General features: G+C 40.0%; 1 protein-coding gene across 1 annotated transcript in view; it reads left to right on the plus strand.

Annotated features, from left to right (window-relative positions):
• Positions 1–23,016, plus strand: part of CPPED1 (calcineurin like phosphoesterase domain containing 1) — a 118,282-nt gene that overhangs the window by 18,216 nt on the left and 77,050 nt on the right. Inside the window, exon 2 of the mRNA XM_063099706.1 lies at positions 2,105–2,323. Within this exon, the coding sequence (XP_062955776.1) occupies positions 2,105–2,323 (219 nt within the window). The remainder of the gene's footprint in view (positions 1–2,104; positions 2,324–23,016) is intronic.

Consider the following 23,016-nt stretch of genomic DNA (forward strand, 5'->3'; position numbering starts at 1 on the left):
CAGCTTTTTACTCCCAGGGCTAGGGCTCAGAGAGAGAGAGAGAGAGAGAGAGAGATGAAAGTCACAGTTTTTTTCTAGCCTACTCTCGAAAGGGACATCCCCCCATCCTATTCTGTTTATTGGTAACAAGTCACTAGGTCCAGCCCACACTCAAATGGAGGGGGTGCACAAGGATATGAATATCATAGGTGGAGATCTTTGGGGGCCATGGCAAAGTCTTTCTGCCACACACAGTAAGTGCTCAGGGAACACGAGTTGAATCCATCAGTAGTGCTGGATCGCTTGTCCTTCACAGTGAGATACACATACCAGGGTTTCCTGCAGTCCTTGTTCGGGTTGAGTTCCAGTCAGTTGTGATTTGATCAAACAGTTGTGGACTGGTGGGTTAACATGCATGCACTATTTATTCTATAAAGTGTGTACAGATATTTTTTGTTTGTTCACTTGTTTGTTTTTAAATTCTGAAAAAGTAATTAAGAAGGAAAAAGAGGCCTATAACCAGAGGCCCACTCTAGGATGATAGTAAGCTCAGTATGATGGGTAGGAGGGTGGCAATGGAATTTTAAAAGGTTACAACTGGCTCTTTCTTGCCATTTAGATCTCAGCTTAAATGTCACCACCTTAGAGAGGCCTTTCCTGTCCCACTAATTTAAATTAGTCATTACTTCACTTTTAATTCTCTACAGAGCCCTCAGTGCTCTCTGACAATCCCCTGCTTATTTTCTTGCTTATTGTCCATCTCTCCCATGAGAACTAATAGCCAGGAGAGCAGGGACCTTGTCTGTTGTGGGCACCTGTGTATAGCCAGCCCCTCGCTGGGCCTGGCAGACGATAAATTCTTAGTAAATACTTATGGAATACATGAATGAATCAAACACAAGGACATGGAATGATTCCAAGGAGCTTTTTGGAAATTATAATTTTGTCATGACTTCCAAAGGAAATGCCATTTATTCAGTTAACATGAATAATACACTAATTTATCAAAAAGAAAAAAAAATAGCCTCAAGATTGTTGGATAGTTTTGTCCCTGCCTCTAAGTTCTGGGAGCCATTCATGCCACTTCTCTGGGCCTCAGTTTCTGCAGAGGATCATTGAGGGGGCTGAGGATCAGGGGTCTGCAGACTGTCCTCAGTCACCAGATCCTGCTGGGGTCATGTAAGCTCCAGACACTGCTCCAAACGAGTGGCTCTTTTTTTTTGTATTTTCCGCATGGATCTGCCACTTAAGATTTTGTTAGAGGAAGCGATTCTGTCACCCCCCAAAAAGTTTGAAATCTACAGGGCTTCCATGCCTACTAATGGCCCTTCCAGCTCTGCAAAAGCCGGCACCTGTGGCAGTTCTGGTGCATAAAAGTAGAGAAGCTACTTCGACCAAGCTTCTGCATGGCAGAACCAAGTGGATGGTTTCAGTTCAGGTGACCTAGAGCCCTTCCAAGAACATAAAGTGTCCCCTTCCCACCCTAGCCTCACAACTCATGGATGCCCGCATCATGCTGCCTTTGAAATGTTAGCATCGAATTTTTTGTTTTTTTCTTGTTGACTTACTCATTTCAAGATTTCATTTCTGGCACCACACTTCCCACCAGATAGCCAGAGCTTCTGAGCGCCAAGTTTTTTAATTAAAATTCTGTCACGTCCCCCAAAACAGCGCACACAGTACCATTAAGCCTGGCAGAAAAGATGTGAATGCACTTCACATAATAATTTAAATATAATACTTCTGGCATCCTTTGGTTTTTGGTATTTTTAATTCTAATTAAACAGCTATGATTGAATATTAATATCCTCTATACCATGTTCTGTTGTGGCTCCGTACTTTATTTTGGCCACCCTGCTTTTAAACAAACAGCTTAGTTGCATGGCTGTAGCAGCCCGTGTGGTTTTTTCTGGCCTTTGGGAATCACCAGGTCCCAGGTATAATTAATATAAATCAAAATTCTCCAGACTATGACAGGAAAATGGTATGTTTGAACAACAGCTTATTAAAATGACCTACTTAATTTAACAAAAATATTGTATCCACTTACTTGGTAACCTGGATATTTTCCCTGGCAGATTTTATAACATTTCTCCCTCCCCACCCCCCACTTTTGTTTTTAAAGAAAAGGAAAGAGAATGGAAAGGACCGTTCTATTTCATCCAAGGTGCAGACCCACAGTTTGGACTGATGAAGGCCTGGGCCACCGGGGACTGTGACCACGGCGGTGACGAATGGGAACAGGAGATCCGTCTCACTGAGCAGGCTGTCCAGGCCATCAACAAACTGATCCCCAAACCCAAATTCTTTGTTCTGTGTGGCGACCTCATCCATGCCATGCCAGGTAAGACTTGGGTGGTCCTTGTGACCTTTTCTCCTTCAACCAGTTGAGACCGCATTTGGGAAGGAGAAAAAATGATTCTGCTCCAAAGACACCTTTCCTTGGTAATGGCTCATTCCTTCTCTGCATGACTGTGGCAGTATCACTGAGCATCAGAAAATGCACACTCATTTTATATTTAGAGTTTGGCAAGATTAATCACAGTAATTAGGCAGAGCGACAGTACTGATGATCTGAGCTTCACAGGAAAAATGGAACAGAATCCCATGTGTCACCTTTTCTCATTTCCAGGGACAAACTTGAACCGCTTCCAGATATGATATCCATAAATGTAGTCTTCTCCCCTTGTTTCCTCTCCTTTTACACTGTTATTTCTCCTGTATTTGTTAGTCCTTTTTCAGTTGCAAGTGACAGAAATCCACTTAAACTGGATTAATTTTTTTTTTTTTAAACGCATATGCTGCCTCATGGGACTGTAAAGTCCAGGGACAGAGGTAGGCTTCAGGTACAGCTGGATCCAGGGACTCAGAAGTTGTTATCAGGAATTGGTCTCTCCATCACTCAGCTCTACTTTCCTCTGGGTTGACTTCATTTGCATGCAGGTTCTCTCTAGGTAGTGGCTCCTGGGAGCTCTAGGTTTATATCCTTTTTTCAGGAACTACAGCAGAAAGAAAGTGCCTTACCCTTGCTGTCTTATCAAAATCCCAGACTGACATTCCTCTGGCTCATGTGGCCCCTTGAAGCCAGAGTGTGAGTGAGGTTAGCTCTACTGCAACCATGTGTTCTGAAGAACAGGATGACTTCCCTAAAGAAAAGTAAGGTGCTGAGAATGGGAAAATAACAGATGCCATCTAGAACTCTCTTCCTTTTTTTTCCCCCCCTATTCTGATATCCTTCTCTCCCAGGCAAGGACAAAGCCCAGCGAGCAAGTTTAAGCAAGAGGAAAGTACCCCTGCTCATCAGGGAGTCAGAGCTGGTCCCTGTGGCCACCTCTGCCCCTTGCCTGTGTCCCTGTCTCTGCTTAGTAGAACAGAGGTGACCTGAAGACCATTGCAGAAAACATGGCAGTAGCTGTGGACATTTTATTTTTGGCTGTAAACCAAGACTCAGTCATGCTGCAATTTTAACTCCTTTGGAAGCCGAGCCACTCTGCAGTAAACGTAGGTGCATTAATTCCTCCCCATCAATGCCACTTTGTGGGGCAGGCTGTTTATCCAGAACAAAGCTCAGAAGAAAGATGTGAAAATGGCAAAAGAGCATCCCAGAATTGCTCTCTCTGAAGTCCACAGATAGTAGCCAGCAGACAGAACGCTGAGTCCTCCTGTCATTCTGTGTTTACTCATATTTTACACAGAGTCTTGCATGTGGATGTGCCCATTCATTGACATCCACTTGGTAAAACCCAGCGAGGTCATCCCTGGTGGAACATCCTGTCCTGGAATTGGGCCTCTACACAGGTGGCAGGACCAGCAAGAGGGAACATAAAGCAGTGGACAAAGACCTGAATTAGAACTGAGGTGGCGGGGATGCCCCACGTCTGCCACCGATGTACTGGATAAAACATGGTCAAACCCTTTACCTTCTTAGGGTTTCAGTTTCTGAGCCAAGAGCCCTTTGAAGGGCCGGCCCGTAGCTCACTCGGGAGAGTGCGGTGCTGATAATACCAAGGCCCCGGGTTCGGATCCCATATAGGGATGGCCGGTTCGCTCATTGGGTGAGCGTGGTGCTGACAAGAGCCCTTTGAAACCTAACGGTCTTGGGCTATATAGTACAAGCAACTCCGTAGTGCTGTACTGGAGGTGAACATCTCAGCAGCTCGGTACAGGGACACGCTCACCATGATTGTCCTGAATTTTATTTGTAGAGTGGTAAAAACTTAGCTGCTTATAAACTTGCCACCCTTGATGGCTCTTGGCTCTAGGTTCCTGGGTGCCAAGATTGTACAATACTGAAATGACTACAGAATGCCTCAGCTTCTAAAGGAGTTGAAATCATAGCAGGACTCAAGTTTCCTTAGCTAAATTAAGGTAATATGTTAGTAGGCTGAACAGATTAATGCTACTTCCAAATGGGCTGATCTGCTGTTAGCAAGTTTGTTTAGATTATATGGCCCTATATGCATATCAATTAGAGTTCTCATGCTGGGCCACACAGTGAGCAAACTCCTGCTTTTATTGGACTCTGAATTTCATATTTTTCTGTCCTGTGTTTTTTTCTTTAAAAAACAATATTATGGGGCTCACTTGAATTATATAACAAGTTCTTATAGATGTTTACTGACTTATTCTGATTTATGTTAATGTATTCAGTCATATTTCAAAATCAGATTTAAAATAAAAGCTTTTCATGTGATTACATTGCTTCTTAAATAAAATATACTAAACATGAATTAAACATTGTAAACTAAAGGATATGGTTTTTATGATCAGCCCTACCAGTTGGTTGAAAGACCTCATAAATGTGAACTGGCAAACTTTTGAACATGTATTTTATATTCAGTATGACTCAAGCAGAATTTATTATAATCTGTTCTAAAGATTTGGACTGTTTTGTGGGGCTTTAACTGAGCCAGTGAAAGGATGTAACTGTTTTGAATTTTGTGGTCTGAGATTAAACAGAACATTTTAAAACTAGTTATCATTTTTTAATATATGATAAGTGGCTAACCTCTCATTTAGCTCATACAGAGGGGCAGACACTAGAAAAATAATTATTTGCTTTGACTGCTTTAGCACATTGTTAATTATCAAATGTGTATATTAATAGACAAATAAAATCAGAAAGCATACTTTTATTTCTACTATAAATAATACCTTGGGCCAAGTAGAGTAAAGGTTTATGTTTCCTCCCTTGGCTGGAATCGCCCTAAAAGCAGTGGCAGGGGAGTTTCCCACAAGAGAGTGCCCAAAACTGTCTTGAGGTGGGCCAGATGGTATTCCAAAGAAAGCAGCATTAACCATCAGGGTGATCAGTCTAAAGCATTTATTAGGGAAACTTCTACACAGAGGGGGCTGCAGCGTATTCTAGTGATGGACAGAGAGAGAAAAGAGATATTTTACCTGGGTGTGTCCGCAGCAAGAGGGTCAGGGTGTGGAGTTTATATGAGGGTTTACAGAATTTTCTCAGGACTGAGGCCAGTTTCTTTCAGTGTTTTAGACAATAACTTAGATTCCTTTATCGGTGCCTGGGACTGTTCAAGGTTTGGGTACAAGCCTGCTGAGAAAAACCTTCCACTGGCTGGGTCACAGAGGGGTCAAGGTACTCTGTGATTTTTACTGAGGACACAAAAAAGTGGGGGAAACCGGGGGAACTTACAGTTCAAAATGGAGAAAAAGAACTCTCAGAGTAATGTTTTTTTCAATGAATGTCATAATACAATTTTCCATTATAGATATCCATCATAATATTTGCTCATCCACAAATATTTATGGTGTGAAAACTAAGTGTCAGTTTCAGCACTAGGCATTGTGGACACAGTGGTGGAAATGAGAGACCAGGTTCTTCTGTGGGGATTTGAGGCTGGTCAGGAAAGTGCAGAAATATGGAAATAGGATCGTTGGTGCCAAGTGCATGGGAAGAAGTTTAAGAGATGCAAGCTTCCCTTTTTCCGATAAAGCAAGCTTCTCTGTTTTGAACAGAGTCCATTTTGTTTTGAACAGAGTCCATTTTGTTTTGAAACATGTTTTCTTTCCGCAGACATCTTTTTGATTATCTTGGTATTTTCTTATTTTATAAGGCTTCTCTATGGGATAAGCCACATTATAAGTAGCATATGAAGATTTGTACAGATATGGAGACCACTGATTTTCAGTCCTTCACTCTTAAGCCCAGGGTTACTTTCCTAAGTACTCCTGACATTTGACCCACTGATACTGTCTCGGGGAGCCTTGTTAGATTTCAGTGATTACGTGTGAAGCTGACAAATCGGAAAAGTGGATACAATTAGGGTGCACGAGATTCCTCTGAGCCTTTAGAATGGTTTGTTACTAACACACTTGTCTATCCCTGTTTATTAAATATTGCTATAACCACACAAAACAGTCAATAAGGGATCACTTCTTCCCTTGATATGAAGTCTCCTTCAAGAGTTCCTTGTGAATTAACCTCCAGTTGGGCAACTGTTATCTGATTTGATTTCAGGTGATGATTTAGCCTCAGGAATTCCTCTGCTCTGTAAAGGGAGGCAAACGTGCGTTAACCTTTTCCCAGCAGATAGTGTATTAGTTTCCTAAGGCTGCTGTTAACGAATTACCACAGACTTAGTGGTTTAAAACAACACATATTTATTCTCTTACAGTTCTGGAGGTCACAAGTCCAACATGCATCTGCAGGGTTGTGTTTCTTCTAGAGTTTTCAGCTTCTAGAGGCCACCAGTATTCGTTGGCTCATGGCCCCTTCCTGCATCTTCCAGCGTAGCATCGTCTCTGCTCTCTGACCTCTGCTCCATCCTCTCCTACTCTTTCTATTGCTCTGACTCTCCTGCTTCCTTGTTATAAAGACCCTTGTGATTATATCCAGATAACCCAGGATAATCTCTCCATTGCAAGACCCTTAACTTAATCACAACTATAAATCCCCCTTTTGCCATATAAGACAGCAATTCACAAGTTCTAGTAGTTAGGATGTTGGACATCTTTTGTTTTTTGGGGGGGTGGGGGTGGGGACATTATTCAGCCTACCACAGATGGTGTGGGATGGAATTCAGGTCTATTATCTGCCAGGAACAGTGCTGCTAGTTCACCTTCTCATTACGGTCTTGCTAGTGTTATTTCCATTGTTATTTTCATTTTAACTGATGGGCAAACTGGCTCAGAGCGGTGAATTGCTTTTCCCAAGGCCACTCAGCTTGTGAGCCGTGGACTCAAGTTCATGTGTTTCCAAAGCCCATGCACTTCCCACCACAGCCCACCTTCTCAAAGGGTGGCCTGCTGAGCAGCATCTGGAGCTTGCTGGAAATATAGACTCTTCCCCACCAAGTCCTAGAGGGTCAGAATCAGCATTTTAACAAGATCCCCAGGTGAGTCTTGTGGACAGTAAGGTTTAAGAAGCTCTCACTAGACTAAACTGCGCAGGGCCGTATGTTTTTTGTTTTTCATTGTATTATATATAATTTTTGTGTGTATGCACATGGTTTGTGAAAATTCCTCTTAACCATTAAAGATAATGGTGTTTAGCAAGAGAACCATCATTTCTTCAGACTTACCATGCTCAGCTTTCAAAGGGCAATACTTTAAGTTTGTAGGTTTTGTTTTGCTTTTTTAAACAACAGTTTGAATAAAGCAAAATGACCTCTCCTCTGCAGGACTTCCAAAACATCACTTTCATATTCAGGAAAACAGCCACTGATTTCAAAGAATCAAATGTTTTCAAAGGATCTTTTTGCAGAAAGTTCAGATCTATGGCTGTTTCTCTGATTTGGGTCATGTACTTGTACATAATCCTTTATCTGCCATTCCAAAGTTCAGAAAGCGCTGAAAACTAAAAGTTTTTTCTTAAGTTTGAAACGAACTCGGTTGACAGCAAAACTGCCCTGAACTGCCATGAGGCTATTTATAGATCTTAGTGAGAATATTTGTATGTTTTGCTAGCAAAATATTACTGGGTTCAATTACAGGGTGCTACTTGAGCCTCAGTATGAGTACTTATTTAATATGTGCTCTGTGCCCTGTATTAATGTTCTAAAGTTGGAAAAACTCCAAATTTTTCTTTTTCTTTTTAATTTTTATTTATCATTATACAATGTAGTTGATTTTTGTGGCCCTTTACCAAAAAATTCCAAATCTCAAATGTGATCTAGCCCACAGGGATTTGGGATAAGAACTTACGAGTCTGTAAAATTGATACTTGTGGATTTATAGATGAAAAAAACGTTCATCACTAGAAGCAGAAGGCTTTTCCCTCATTCTGGTTTCATGTAGTTCCCCAAGTTAACTTCTGCACATCTATTGCACAATAACCACATTTTAGTTTCAAAGTTAAAATGGTCCCAGACATCTTCTATTTGAATTTTGGGGACCATTTCTGTTGGGACCAAAGTGACTCAGTATGAAAATGGAATTGAATTCAGAAATGATTGCAACAAATTGGAGGAGAAGGTGCATGCACAGAGTTAATGTTTGCTATAGGTAAGTGCAGAATAATCCACTTAGGTAGAAAAGTCTTAACTTCAAAGTAGAGAACGTCTGGGCTTCTGCAGATAGGACCACAAAAGGCTGGAGAGGTGAGGAAGTGAATCAAACGAGTGGTGGCTAAGAATGGAGTTGCCATAGGAATGTTAAGTACAAGGACTGATAAATGGAATTGTGCTTTTCCATCAGGAAAAGTTCTGTGTCATCTAGTTTGTAACTCTTCACCTTTTGCAAAGGGCTGGGCCAAGTTCCCAATAAGAGTAGCCATGACCAAATGACCATCAAGATGCCTTCCCCACTTAGAGATTTCTAATTCTATGAAGAATGTATAGAATTGGGAAATAAAGCCATTGAGCAAAGATACAATCCTTTAATGTGCTGAGCTTCAGACAGAGAATAGAGCCATTTGTCCTGTGGTTCACACAATCCAGGAAGCTTGGTATTCATTTTCCTCCTGGGCAGGCACAAACACATGAACATAATTCTGGTACAAGACAGACTATGATAAGCAAAGCCTCAGGCATTATTTCAAAAACCAACCCCAGATTAAGGCTCTGGCCAGGAAAGGGCCATATCTCATTCCTCCACCCTCTGTAAGTTCACCTTACCCCAAGCTTAGTTCTGAGTTGCTAAAGGGCAGTGGGGATGTCTGTCTGTCTGTCTATGTGTCTATATTGGTGCATATTTTCACTTAGTGCCTGACACCATTGGGCATGCAGAGGGTGTTCCATGAATGCAGGTCAAATAAATCACCTTATGTTTCCCATAATAGTTAGCAAATAGATAGCACATGATAGGCACCCAGAACACATTTCTGGAATAGATGAATAAATAATCCATTTATTTCACAAATCTGTATTGAGTGCATACTTTGTGCCAGGCACTGTTGTAGATGTCTATGCTACATCAGTGAATAAAACAGACAAAAATCTGTGCTTGGTCAAGAAATAATATAGATTCATGGAAACATGAAATTCTTCCCCCTTTTTTTTGATCATTCTAAACTTCTGTTGAATTGAAACTAGGGTAGATATGGATTTGTTTGTTATTTTATTAGATCTTTAAATTATATGAGTAATACATGAATACATTCTCTTTGTAAAGATTTAAAGTCTATATCTAGAATAAACTGAACCCTTTCCAAAATCTTTCCCTCAGGGTTACCATGGTTAAAAGTGTGTGTTTATGTAAGTAACTTTTCTTTTTTTTTTATTATTTATTTTTATTTTATCATTACACAATGTAAACATTTTTTTGTGGCCCTTTACCGATTTCTCCCTAAACCTCCCTCCCCTCCCCTTTCCCCACCTCTGCTGTCTTCATTTTCTGTTCTCTCCTTTTGAGAGTTCTAGGAATTATCGTGATTGTTGTATCTTTCTTCTGTTCTTTTTTTTCTTTTTCCAGCTCCCACTTATGAGTGAGGACATGTGGTATTTCTCTTTCTGTGCCTGGCTTACTTCACTTAATATAATTTTCTCTCAGTTCATCATAGCAGAATTTCGTTCCTTTTTATGGAGTAGTATTCCATTATGTTTATATGCCACATTTTCCTTATCCAGTCATCCCTCAGTGGACATTTAGGTTGGTTCCAATTCTTAGCTATTGTAACAGAGCTGCGATAAACATGAGAGTGCAGGTGTCCCTTAAACATGATGATTTCCATTCCTTTGGGTATATACCCAGCAGTGGGATTGGAGGACAGTACAGAAGTTCTATCTGTAGTTGTTTGAGGAACCTCCATACTGTTTTCCATAATGGCTGTACTAATTTACAATCCTACCAACAGTGTAGGAGAATTCCTTTTTCTCCACATCCTTGCCAGCATTTGTTATTGTCTGTGTTTTTCATACTGGCCAGTTTAATGGGCATGAGATGATATCTCAGTGTGGTTTTGATTTGCATTTCCCTGGTACTTAGTGATGTTGAGCATTTTTTTATATGTCTGTTGGCCATTCGTATGTCTTCCTTTGAAAAATGCCTATTCAGCTCCTTTGCCCATTTTGTAGTTGGGTTACTTGTTTTTGTACTATTAAATTGTTTGAGTTCCTTGTATATTCTGGATATTAATCCCTTGTCAGATGCATAGTTTGCAAATACTTTCTTCCATTCTATAGGTTGTCTTTTTTCTCTGTTAACTGTTTCTTTCACTGGGCAAATATCAGTTGGTCGTAAGTATGCGGGTTGATTTCTGGGTTCTCTATTCTGTTCCATTGGTCTGAGTGTCTGTTTTTATGCCAGTACCATGCTGTTTTTGTTACTATAGCTTTGTAGTATAATTTGAAGTCAGGTAGTATAATGCCTCCAGCTTTATTTTTTTTTTTGCTCAGGATTGCTTTAGCTATTTTGGGTCTTTTGTTGTTCCATATGAATGTTAGGATTGTTTTCTATTTCCATGAAGAATGCCATTAGTATTTTGATGTGGATTGCATTGAATTTGTAGATTGCTTTGGGTTTTTATAGATCATTTTCATAATGTTAATTCTTCCAATCCAAGCACATGGAATGTCTTTCCATCTTTTTGTGTCCTCTTTAATTTCTTTCAGTGATTTGTAGTTTTCATCATAGAGATCTTTCACCTCCTTGGTTAAATTGATTCTTAAGTATTTTACTTGCTTTTTTGGTGGCTCTTTTAAATGGGCTTGCTTTCTTGATTTTTTTTCTGCTAGTTTGTGATTAGAGTATAAAAAAGCTGATGACTTTTGTATGTTGATTTGTATCCTGCAACTTTACCAAAATGGTTTATCAGCTCTAAGAGTTTTTTGGTAGAATCTTTAGGTTTTTCTATATATAGGATTATATGTCATCTGCAAACAGGGACAGTTCGACTTTTTCTTTTCCAGTCTGGGTGCCCTTTATTTCTTTCTCTTGCTGGATAGCTCTGGCTTATAGTTCCAATACTGTGTTAAATAGAAGTGGTGAGAGTGGGCATCCTTGTCTTGTTCCCATTCTTCAGTATCATTTGGGATGATATTGGCAGTGGGTTTGTCATATATGGCTTTTATTGTGTTGAGATACTTTCCTTCTATACCTAATTTGCTGAGAGTCTTTATCATGAAGTGATATTGGAGTTTGTCAAATGCTTTTTCTGCATCTATTGAGATAATCGTATGATTTTTGTCCTTGATTTTGTTGATATGGTGTATCATATTTATTGACTTGCATATGTTGAACCATCCTTGCATCCCTGGGATGAATCCCACTTGATCATGGTGTATAATTTTCTGGATGTGTTGCTGTAGTCTATGTGCTAATATTCTGTTGAGGATTTTTTCATCTATGTTCATCAGAGATATTGGCCTGTAGTTTTCTTTTTTTGTTGTTGTGTCTTTGTCTGTTTTTGGTATGCTGGCCTCATAGAATGAGTTTGTGAGAATGGCCTCTGTTTCAATTTTTTAAAATAGTTTGAAGAAAGTTGGTATTAATTCCTCTTTAAAGGTCTGGTAGAATTCATCAGTAAAGCCATCCCACCCTGGGCTTTTCTTTGTTGGGAGTCTACTGATTACTGCTTCAATCTTGTTGCTTATTATTGGTCTGTTCAGATTCTGTACTTCTTCTTTGCTCAGTCTTGGTATCTGTATGTGTCCAAACATTTATCCGTTTCTATACTCTGGTTTCTCTTCAGATCGCATAAATCTTTCGCCTTTTACAAACATTTATCCGTTTCTTCCAGGCCCTCAAATTTGTTGGCTTATAGTTGTTTATAATAGTCTCTAATGATTCTTTGTATTTCTGTGGTATCATTTGTCTCCTTTCTCATTTCTGATTTTTGTTATTTGGGTTTTAGTTAGCCTAGCTAATGGCTTGTCTCTTTGTCTTCACAAGAAAACAACTTTTTGTTTCATTGATCTTTCGTATCAAGTTTTGGGTCTCTAATTCATTTAGTTCTCCTCTGTTCTTGATTATTTCTTTCCATCTACTATTTTGGGGATTGGATTGTTCTTGTTTTTCTCATTCTTTTAGTTGTAGCATTAGGTTGTTTATTTGAAATCTTTCTATTCTTTTGATGTAAGTGTTTACCACAGTACACTTCCTTCTTAGTACTGCTTTTGTAGTATTCCACACGTTTTGGTATGATGTGTCTTTATTTTCATTAGTTTGAAGAAATTATTTGATTTTCTCTTGAATTTCTTCTTGGACTCATAGGCTGTTAAGAAGCATGTTGTTTAATTTCCATGTGTTTGTATAGTTTTCTGAGTTTTGTATGTTACTGATTTCTATTTTCAATCTGTTGTGGTCTGAAAAGATACTTGATTTCAATTTTTAAAAATTTGTTGAGACTTGATTTGTGACCTAATGTGGTCTATCCTGGAGAATGTTCCATGTGCTGATAAGAAAAATGTATATTCTATATTCATTGGGTGAAATTGCCTATAGATATCTGCCAGGTCCAATTGGTCTAAAATGTAGTTTAAATCCTGTGTTTCTCTGTTGATTTGTTGCCTGGTGTTCAGGTCACCCACTATTATCATATTGGATTCTCTCTCTTTCTTTAGGTCTAATAGTGTTTGCTTTATATATCTGGGTGCTCTGGTGTTGGCTTTATATTTATAATTGTTATGTCATGTTGTTGGATAAATTTATCATTATGTAGTGGCCTTCTTTGTCTCTGTCTATGGTTTTTGGTTTAAAGTCTATTTTATCTGATGTGAGAATAGCTACTCCTATTCATTTTTGGTTTCCATTTGTGTGTTATATCTTTTTCCATCCCTTCACTATTAGTCTATGTGGATCTTTAATCTGTGTAGGACTTTAGTCTGTGAGGTGAGACTCTTGAAGACAGCATATAGTTGGGTCTAGCTTTTTAATCCAATCAGCCAGTTTGTGTCTTTTGAGTGGGGAGTTTAATCCATTTACATTTAGGGTTATTATTGAAAGGTGTTGTCTTACTCCTGGCATTTTATTGATTTTTATTTGGATGTTTTAAATATCATTTGTTCTTTCTTCCCCTTTTATCATTTGTCTTTGATGTTTGTTGGTTTTTTTGTGGTGCTAAGATTTAGTTTCTTTCTTTTTCTCATTTTCATTTTTGTTCTACCAGTGGATTTTGTTCTTTCTTGTGTATTTGTGGTAGTGATTATCATTTTTTGGATTTCATATGCAGGACTTCCTTGAGGATTTCTTTTACGGCTGCTTGTGTGGTGGTAAACTCCTGCAGTCTTTGTTTGTCTAGAAAATACACTATTTTCCCCTCATTTCTGAAGGATAGCTTTGCTGGGTGTAGTATTCTTGGCTGGCAGTTTTTTCTTTCAGTATTTTTAATATATCATCCCATTTTCTTCTGACCTGTAGAGTTTCTGTTGAAAAGTTTGCTGTTTGTCTGATAAGGGCTCCCTTATAAGTGACTTGATGCTTTTCTCTCACTTCCTTTAGGATTGTCTGTCTTTGAGCTTTGCCAGTTTGATTATAACGTGTCTTGGAGAGGAACTTTTTGGGTTGAATCTGTTTGGGGATCTTTGATCCTCCTGGATCTAGAGGTCCATGTCTCCCCTATACCTGAGAAGTTTTCAATTATTATATCATTCAATAGGTTTTTCATGCCTTTTCTTTCTCCTCCCCTTCTGGAACACCCATGATTCTAATGTTTATGTGCTTAAGGTTGTCTGCTAGCTCTCTTAGATTTTCTTCATTTTTTAAAATTCTTTTTTCCTTTTTTTTTTTTTTGCCTGCCTGAGTTCTTTTGAAAAGACTAACTTCCAGGTCAGAAATTCTTTCTTCTGCTTCTTTTAGACTGCTGCTTAAGCTCTCAATTGTGTTTTTTATTTTGCTGAATGAATCTTTCAGTTCCATGAGTTCTGCTACATTTTTTTTAAGGTATTAGTCTGTTTTTAAATTGCTTCCTTCATATCCTGGATTTTTTTTCTTGTTTCATTATATTGTCTAGCTGACTCTTCTTGTATCTCAGTGAGTTTCCCTAAGATTGTTGCTCAGAATTTCTTTTCAGTTGTTTCAAGGGTTTCCTGCTCTATAGTGTCTGGTATTTGAGAATTACTGTATTCTTTTGATGGTGTCATATTTTCTTGGATTTTTGTATTTCTCAAATCTCTCCACTGACATCTGGTCATGCTGTAGAGCAGTTGCTTCTTCTATTTCTCTGGAGTGGGCTTTGAGGAGAGAGACATCCTCTTTTTTTTTTAGCTCTCCACTGGTAACCCTCTTTGTGTCAATGAAGTCAAGTGTCTAGCAGGCCACCTATATGGTGGCTGTGGCTACTACTGTGGTGGTGAGTCACTTTTGTGGCAACCATGGCTGTGGCGGTGGCTGTGGTGGGCCATCTACACAGAAATGGTATTTTCAGTATGCTCCTTGCCTGCTTCTGGGCAGTCGGGGCTGCTCTCAGCTCCTGCCTAGGACCCTGGGCATTCTCCTTCAATGTTTTCTTAAATATAAACATGATCATACTGTGCCCATTGTTCCGTGATTTACTTTTTCCCCTTACATCTGTCTGGAAAATCTTTTTATGTTGGTCCATGTAGATTTATGTCAAGCTTTTAATAACTGCATTGTATTCCATGGATGGGAGTTTCATTATTGGTTAATCATCTCTCCCAGTCATAACTGGGAGTGATAATCTCCTCTAACTCCAACCTGGAGTGATTTTATCTGAATAATGTTGCTTTGAGCATCCTCAGATGTGCTCTTGTGTAGTCAGGTAAGTATTTCTTTAGGCTTGAAGTCAAAGTGTATTGGCTAGGTTAGGGGTTTCCTCCAGCATTAGCACTGAGTGAACAATAGCCGGTTTGCTTTGTAGTTCCCTGGAGAACTCTCAGGGATAGGGACTGACTGGCACTTTCCCTCCATATTATCTGTTTTATGCAACTGACAGCCTCAGTTCCTGTCATACAAGTAATTAGTTTTTGCACTGCCTACCACTTTGTAGATACCAGAAAGTTTCCATTAAACAGAAACTCTTTGATCTATATTAAAGTAGGATTTTTTAAAAAAAAAAAGCTCAGCTAATTCATGTTCATTTTCTCAGCTGCATAATTAGACTTGAGTTTTTATTTTTAAGGGCCTACCCCAGGCTCCAAGAAATCATAAGTTTGCAAGACAATTTACCATACAGTTTAACATACAGAAGCATAACAGGGAAGTTAAGAGTGTAAGAAAGTGATGCCTTAGTTGAAATATCACCCGGCCCCAGAATGAGCCAGGGCTGTGAATGCTTGGATTTCCCAACAGGTCGTGTGCCAGCCAAATGCTGAGCAGTAACCTGAGAGCAATCAGCCAAGAGCCTCAGCTCCCACGCTCCTTCACATCCAATATAAGTGCTGCAACAGCATCTGAGCAATCAGTGACAATACCTCCCTTCTGCTGAGGCTGATTAAAAGTGGTTTGAACTCATTTACCTAATATTACTAATTAGGGAACATGGAGCATTACTTCAGAAGTTGTTTCTGATTAGGCGTATGATCATACTGCCACCTCTGCCAGCATTTGCCACATGGAGAGTGGCAGAGGAGCTGCACTGACTATTGGCTGTGTCAGCTCTTTGTTCCATGAAAGGACATCTCAATCCATTTTGTACCTTGGGACCCCTTTGGCAGGTTGGGGCTTCCCTGGACCACATCTCAGAATGTTTTAAATGTATAAAATAAAATGCATAGGATTTCCAAGGAAATCAGTTATATTGAAATAGTTATCAAAATATTTTTACCATTATTTGATATAGTAATATACATGTTTCTTTGTTGATCTGTTCTATAGCACAGTCTAATAGCTGGGCTAATAACTACCATAGTTTCAAAGTGATGCTGAGCTTAAACAATATTCTGAGGTATCTGCAACAACTGTGAAAGGAAAAATCCATGTGATTTCTCTTGGCGAGAAAGTCACAGGGGCATTAATACCTCTGTGATTTTCTGCTGACTTCATAATGGAAGGAAACACTAAGTATCAGTTAGAGGTTGGTGAAAATCTAGATTTTTTTCCTCATCCAAGTTCACAGGATGAACCCCAGTTCCCTCTGGGCCCCAGATTAAGAGCCCATATCCATGTGCACATAGGCTCATTCTCCTGTTCTTTGACTATTGGTGCTGCCTCTCCATAGTCAGCATGTGGATATTATAAATGACCAAGGTATAAACTCAGTGGCAGAAACTCTACTTTTAATTAAAGGCCAAAAAGCTTCTTACTTGTTGCCAGGAAAACGGGATATTTGATTATTCAATGAAAAGAAATGATTGGAGCTGAATAATGGGGGCGGGGGGAAGCTTCTATATTCTTTTTCTCTGGTTTCCAGTTTTTGGATCAAAAACTGAGAATTGAGAGAGCCTGGCCTTATTTGTTTGTTTGTTCCATGAAGCATTTGAGAAGGCCTAAAATGAACAACAGCACACAATAGAAAAATGAAATATAAGTCAAGACCAAAGAAAACATAAGTTCATATAGGAAGTCAAGACCAGAGGCAGAAACAAATAGGCAGATCTTAAAAGTCCTTGTAATTGATGCAGTTAAGTCGATGGCGTTGCCAGAAAGAATTGTCAAAGAAACAAAATTCTGACCATATCAAAGAGGAACACTGCTTTTCCTAAAAAATCTTAGATTTGAAAGAAAATTTTTATGAGGATTTTCTTCTGGAGCACTAAGTAATACAGCGTCCAAAAGGGGCGGGTTTCTTAACCTGAGTGTAAGTTCCACAAATAGGCTTTGTCCAGCCAGTGAGCCCCATAACACTGGGTAATGTCCAGTGTGTTCGCATAGATGCTTTGGGGAGTGGAATAGGGAGAAGGTTCACAGCTTTCATCCACATCATTTAAGGGCTCTTTGATGGTTAATTTTATGTGTCAACTTGACTGGGCAAATTGGTGCCCAGATAGCTGCTAAAACATTTGTAGGTATGTCTGTGAAAGTATTTCTGGAAGAGATTAGCATGTGAATCAGTGGACTGAGTAAAGAAGATCTGCCCTCACCAAAATGGTTGGGCATTATCCAATCCATTGAGGGCCCAAATAGAATAAAAAGGTGGAGGAAGGGCAAATTTGCCTCCTGTTTGAGTAGAGACATCCATCTTCTGCCTTTGCACGTTGGTGCTCCTGATTTTTAGGTCTTCAGACTCAGACTTGGACTTATACCATCAGCCCCCTGGTGTTCAGGCCTTAGGACTCAGACTGAATTAGACCACTGGCTTTCCTGGGTCTCCAGCCTGCAGATGGTGGGACTTCTCGGCCTCCATAATATGTGAGCCAATTCCCATAATAAACTTCCTCTTTTGGGTCTGTATATCTCCTATTGGTTCTCTGGAAAACCCTGACTGATAGCAGGTTTTGTGACTTAAAAGAAGGATGAGTACTCCCCAGGAAACAAAGAGCAAAAATGGTTTGTGATCTAATTGTTCATTTTCTGCTCTCATCTGAGTACTCTTCCCTCATTGCACACCAGGACCGTAGAGGCTGTTAGGTGAGGAGCCTGCTCAGAGATGCTGCACCAGCCCTCAGCAGACCAGCACTGCACCCCCTTCCACTCTCTGCTCATCTTTGGGGTTTTCTGGAGCTGGTGAATGGATGCTGTGGAGGCTTCCAGAGTCCCCTGGTAGACCGATGTGCTATAGACAAAGTTAGTGTCTTCCTAGCTTTTGCTTAGCTGACTGGGATATTAATATCCTCCCTTTCATTGCTGTTTTTGCTCCAAACACTCATTTCCTGGAATTTTAGCATTTCACCTCCGTGAGCCTATTTTCTGCAACTAAATGAAAGACTGGAAAGGAGCATGATCCGAAGGGGTTTAATTATCAGGTAATTGATTAAGTGATCAGAATGTGCAATGAGAAAAATAGTGAGAGCTTGGAAAATGGAGCATTTAAATGCCAAAACTGCTGAGGACATATATTTTACAGTCCCTAGAATTTAGAAATTCAACTGCATATTTCAGATTCTATAGTGTTTCTCCCTCCCTCTCTCCCTCCCCTGGCCAAGTTCCTAGTTTATTGGAAAACCATGGTACATTCTGTTCAATATGTATTATTTGGTTTGTGTAAAAAATTTACTACTATTTTTTTCTTTATATATTATTTGGGTGAAATACTGCTATCATAATAGATAAATATTCTTGTGAAGAAATTTTGTATTGATCTATAATGTAGGAACCTTAGAAATTTCAGTTGGATAATATACCTTCCTCGGTCTTTTTTTTCCCAAAAGCACATTAAAGCATATTTTATATTATGCCAGAGTCCCCTATTATGTCAAACAGTTAAATCTGTTTTATTAATTATATCATGACTGAGTTGGTTAATAGTACAGATTCAACAGTGAGTTGCTGTAAATGTCTGGGAGCAGCCAATGTAATAAGCTGTAGCTGTTAGGTGCAAAATTAAATGAATCTTGTCTAATAACATGTATAATTTAAAATCCGGTAGAACCTGATTAAGCTTGATGTGTTAGCAGTGCGGTGCCGGATCACTACGTGAGTAATGTTTATGCCTGCAAAGTTTTAGATCAATGAATTTACATACCTCAATTAATTAGCAAAAGATAATGAAAAGCATTAGAGATGGAAAAGATTATGGCTCTACAAATTCTCTGGGACTAGATAAAAGTAAATGTTTTTAATCGAAGGAATAAATCATTTTAAGTTCTACTCAAGGCTGCCTGTGCCACGTGTTCCCTGTCCTAGTGGGAACATACAAGGGGTCTTCAGAAAGTTCATGGAAGGATTTATGTTATCTTTTAATTCAGTTTTTCCACAAACTTTTTGAAGTACCCTCGTGTTTCATGTGACAGAGCATAGATTCTGGCAAGGCTCCCTCCTACTCCACCAGTCACTGCTCAAGTCACTAGTCATTTAAGTCACTGGTCAAGTCACCTTGACCTCTGGCAGTTGAAGTCAGATCATTTGGCTTTGATTCATTTACTCATTTGTCTGATCAGCAACAGCAAGTAAGTATTGAGGGTCTGCTTAGGTGCCTGGCACTGCTTAGCAGGAAGCAAGCACAATGTCCATCCTCAGGAAGCTTCCAGACTCATTAGGGAGAGAGACACGGAGCATAAGGACGCACAGGTGGAACAACACAGTGGCCTGCAGTGAGGGCTGCTGGTGCTGTGGGGATTCCATGCGAAGCCCTGATCTGGTGGCTAAGTTAGAGAAGGCTTCCTTGAAACTGAGTAGGATTGCTACCTGCCATGCTTATGGTTTAGAAAAATCAAATCAAACAGTACCGAAATGTGTCCAGAAAAACACGAAGTGTTCCTACCACCGTTGACCTACTTCTTCTCAGAGAAAACCACAGTTAGTGGTTTTTCGTGAAAAGTGTTGGAAACTTGTCAACTTATGTTCACTCGCATAGACAGGTTTTTTGTAAGTATTAATGCAAATGGGAGCAAGAAAAACATGGCATCTGTTTACCTTGATTTTTGTTTTCTTTCCATAGCAGCATGAGCAGATGTACAAGGGTATTTCAAAAAGTTCGCAGAAAGAGTATTTGTATTGTCTTTATTTGTTTGTATTGTCTTTATTATTTTTTATTGAAACCTAATTGGTTTTACATATTTGTGGGGTACAGAGTTGGCTATCAATACCTGTGTACAATATATGAAGGTCTAATGAGGACGATTAGCTCATTCACCACCACTATACATAATCATTCTTTGTGTGCATTAACCAATTTCTCGCTGACCCTCCTCCCCCACCCCCTTGCCCACTTCTAGTAACCCCAGTTCCGCTCTCTCCTTCTGAAAGTTCAATGTATTATTGTGACTGTTTCTTTTAATTCTATTTTTCCATGAATTTCACTTTTATTTCACTCTTTTCTTTTGCTTTCTTTCTTTTTTGACTGGTAAGGGGATCTTAACCCTTAGCTTGGTGTGGTCTGCACCACGCTCAGCCAGTGAGCACATCGGCCATCCCTATATAGGATCCGAACCCACGGCCTCGGTGCACCAGTGCCACACTCTCCCCAGTGAGCCACGGGGAGAGTGGCTGGCCCAGTATTTCACTCTTTTCAATGGACAAGATATCACCATGTATTTAAACAGTCCCCGTCTGCAGGACACTTACATTGTGTCTAGTGTCCTGCCATGGCCAGGGCTACAGGGCCCCTCCCTGAGCCTACATTTTGCATACAGTGCCGCTGTGAAGAATGTAGGCTGGGAAGTCAGATGGCGTAAATTCAAATCCTGGCTCTCTTGTTTACTGACCGTATAACTTTGGGCAAGTTACCTAATCTCTGTAGCTGAGTTTCCTTATCTATCAATTGCAGATACTAATGGTACTTACTTCATAGGTTTCTCGTAAGACTTAAATGAAATAATTCATAAAAAGGGCTTAGAAATTGGCTGGCATTTAATACCACCCCAAAACTATAATTACTTCTGTTTTACTTTTCATAACAGCTTTATTGAGATACAATTCCACAGCATACAGTTCATCCATTTCAGTGCATTGGTTTTTAGAGCTATGCAACCATCAGCACAATCAATGTTAGAACATTTTTATCAACCCCCAAAAAAACCCTGTATCCATAGCTGTCATCTCCCATTCCCACCCCGCCTCCAGCCCTGTGCAGCCACTAATCCACCTTCTGTCTATAGATCTGGATATTTCACATTAATAGGAGCATACAGTATGTGGTCCTTTGTGACTGGCTTCTTTCGCTGAGCATAATGTTTTCAAGATTCATGCATGTTGAAGCTATTGTTGAATAATACTCTATGGTATGGATATGCCACATTTTATTTATCCACTGCTAGTACTTTTTGTTTTCTGTGAGATGAATTCTTAGAAGTAGATCGTTGAATCAAATGATAGTATTAAGGAAAATGGAAATTAGGCCTTTGTTCTGATGTACGGCACAGCTAGAACAATTTGATATTTTTGCCCTGATTACTAAATAATATCTCTAGTCGGCTAAGAAATGGAATTCACCATCTTCTTTGTGTTACCCCTCTGCTCCAATCTCAAAGACGTAAAAATAAATGAGAGGTTGTTTTTAATGTGGAAATTAAAGTCCCCAGGATGGGTGGAGTCCAAGAGTGGCCCATTCTTCTGCCTTCAGGCAGACACCAGATTATCATCTCAAATAGCTGAGAATCTAATTATTATAAGACTGTAAATCTTCTTTTCATTTTTCACAGTTTTAATCAAGGACATTTTGTCCAAAGATTAAACCCAGGCTTTTGGAAAACAGAAAGCAAGTTTACTTAGCTACATTGCTGGTATTGGTAGGTTTCATTCATTTCTTTTTACCTAGTCACTTCAAAGACCATGGTTTTCTCTGATTGATTCCTATCATTAGGTAAACTTAAGTGGCCACCAGAAATTGGGAAGAGCCTGTTACTATAAATAGTAGTACTCATCAGAGAGTAGCACCACCTAGGTCACTGTATTATTGTGAAATGATAGTGTCTTTATCCCTTTTTACAGATGAGCAAGCTGTCAGGTCAGAGAACTTGCCAAACACCACCCCACTGGTAGATCATGACTCTGTAGCTCCAGCTCAGTAATTCAGGGCCTGGACTCTTTTCTCTGGGTTATTCCACCCCCTTCACTGAGTTACAGCCATCCTAAAAAAAAATCCTTTTATCTGCCACCCTCTGATGGGCCAAGGCTATGTGGAAACTGGGAAAGAGGGTACCGAAGGGGGAAGACAGCATCTCCCTCTGAAACTTGATGACAACCAGCCCTAGATGCCCTTTTTGATCTGTTCCTGTGTGGTGCAAAATTATCTGTCTCTACATCTACATCAGGGCAAAGCCACTTTCTGCAAATGGAAATAGGAGATGTTTAGTTACAATCAGGGCCATCCTGCCAGGCCTAGGCCACATCAGCATGATCAGGTTTGATGATATTGGCATGGGGATTACTTCTCTTTGTTTAATAGACCAGGGCAGTAGTACTCAAAGATGTCACCTTTTAAAATTTCACTTATCGGTAAATTAAAAATTGTCCCCAGAGTCCCTGATCCAGGAATCTCTAAACACTTGGCACACAGTGGTGCAGGAGATTTGAAGCACTTCTGAATGGAAGGCAGTTTTGGTCACTCTCTGTGACCAGGCCTGCTGACAGCATGCACTGGGATCACTATGCCCCCAACAGCACACACAACAGACCGTATCAGCGTAACAGTCCCCAGACTCCAGTGAGGGTGAATGTGGTCGTCTTGTCCAAAATCTCAGCATCACTCTCTTCTTTGTTCATTCTGAGATGTGTAAAATTGTTTCCACCTATGAAGGGCAAATTTTGCAATCAGTTACTTAGAAAAGCCAGAGCAAGGTGCTTGCAGTGAATATTTCTCCTTCTTGACCTCCCAGGACCTTGGGGAGTGCCCTCCCCGCGTGTCCTGTAGGGAGGCAGAATCCACCAACTGTGATGGGAGCTGGATGCTCAGATGCCCTTTCCAGCTTCTTTGCAGCTAGGACCCAGGCATGGGACCCAGGAGTGGCAGCCACGTCTGCTCTCCAGGGGCAGCAGTGGCTGGGGTCCCGGCGTTATTGGTGTCCAGCGTCTGCCATAGCAATGTCAGGCAGCCAGCAGAGCCTGTTCCCTGGCATGTGTTTCTCCCTGGAAACAGTTTTGCATGTGATTTGGGGGATGTTTCCACCCTCTGCCTCAAATCCTGGTTCTCTAGCTTTCTTT

Source organism: Cynocephalus volans, chromosome 6 (assembly GCF_027409185.1).
Source record: "Cynocephalus volans isolate mCynVol1 chromosome 6, mCynVol1.pri, whole genome shotgun sequence".
Taxonomy (NCBI): Eukaryota; Metazoa; Chordata; class Mammalia; order Dermoptera; family Cynocephalidae; genus Cynocephalus; species Cynocephalus volans.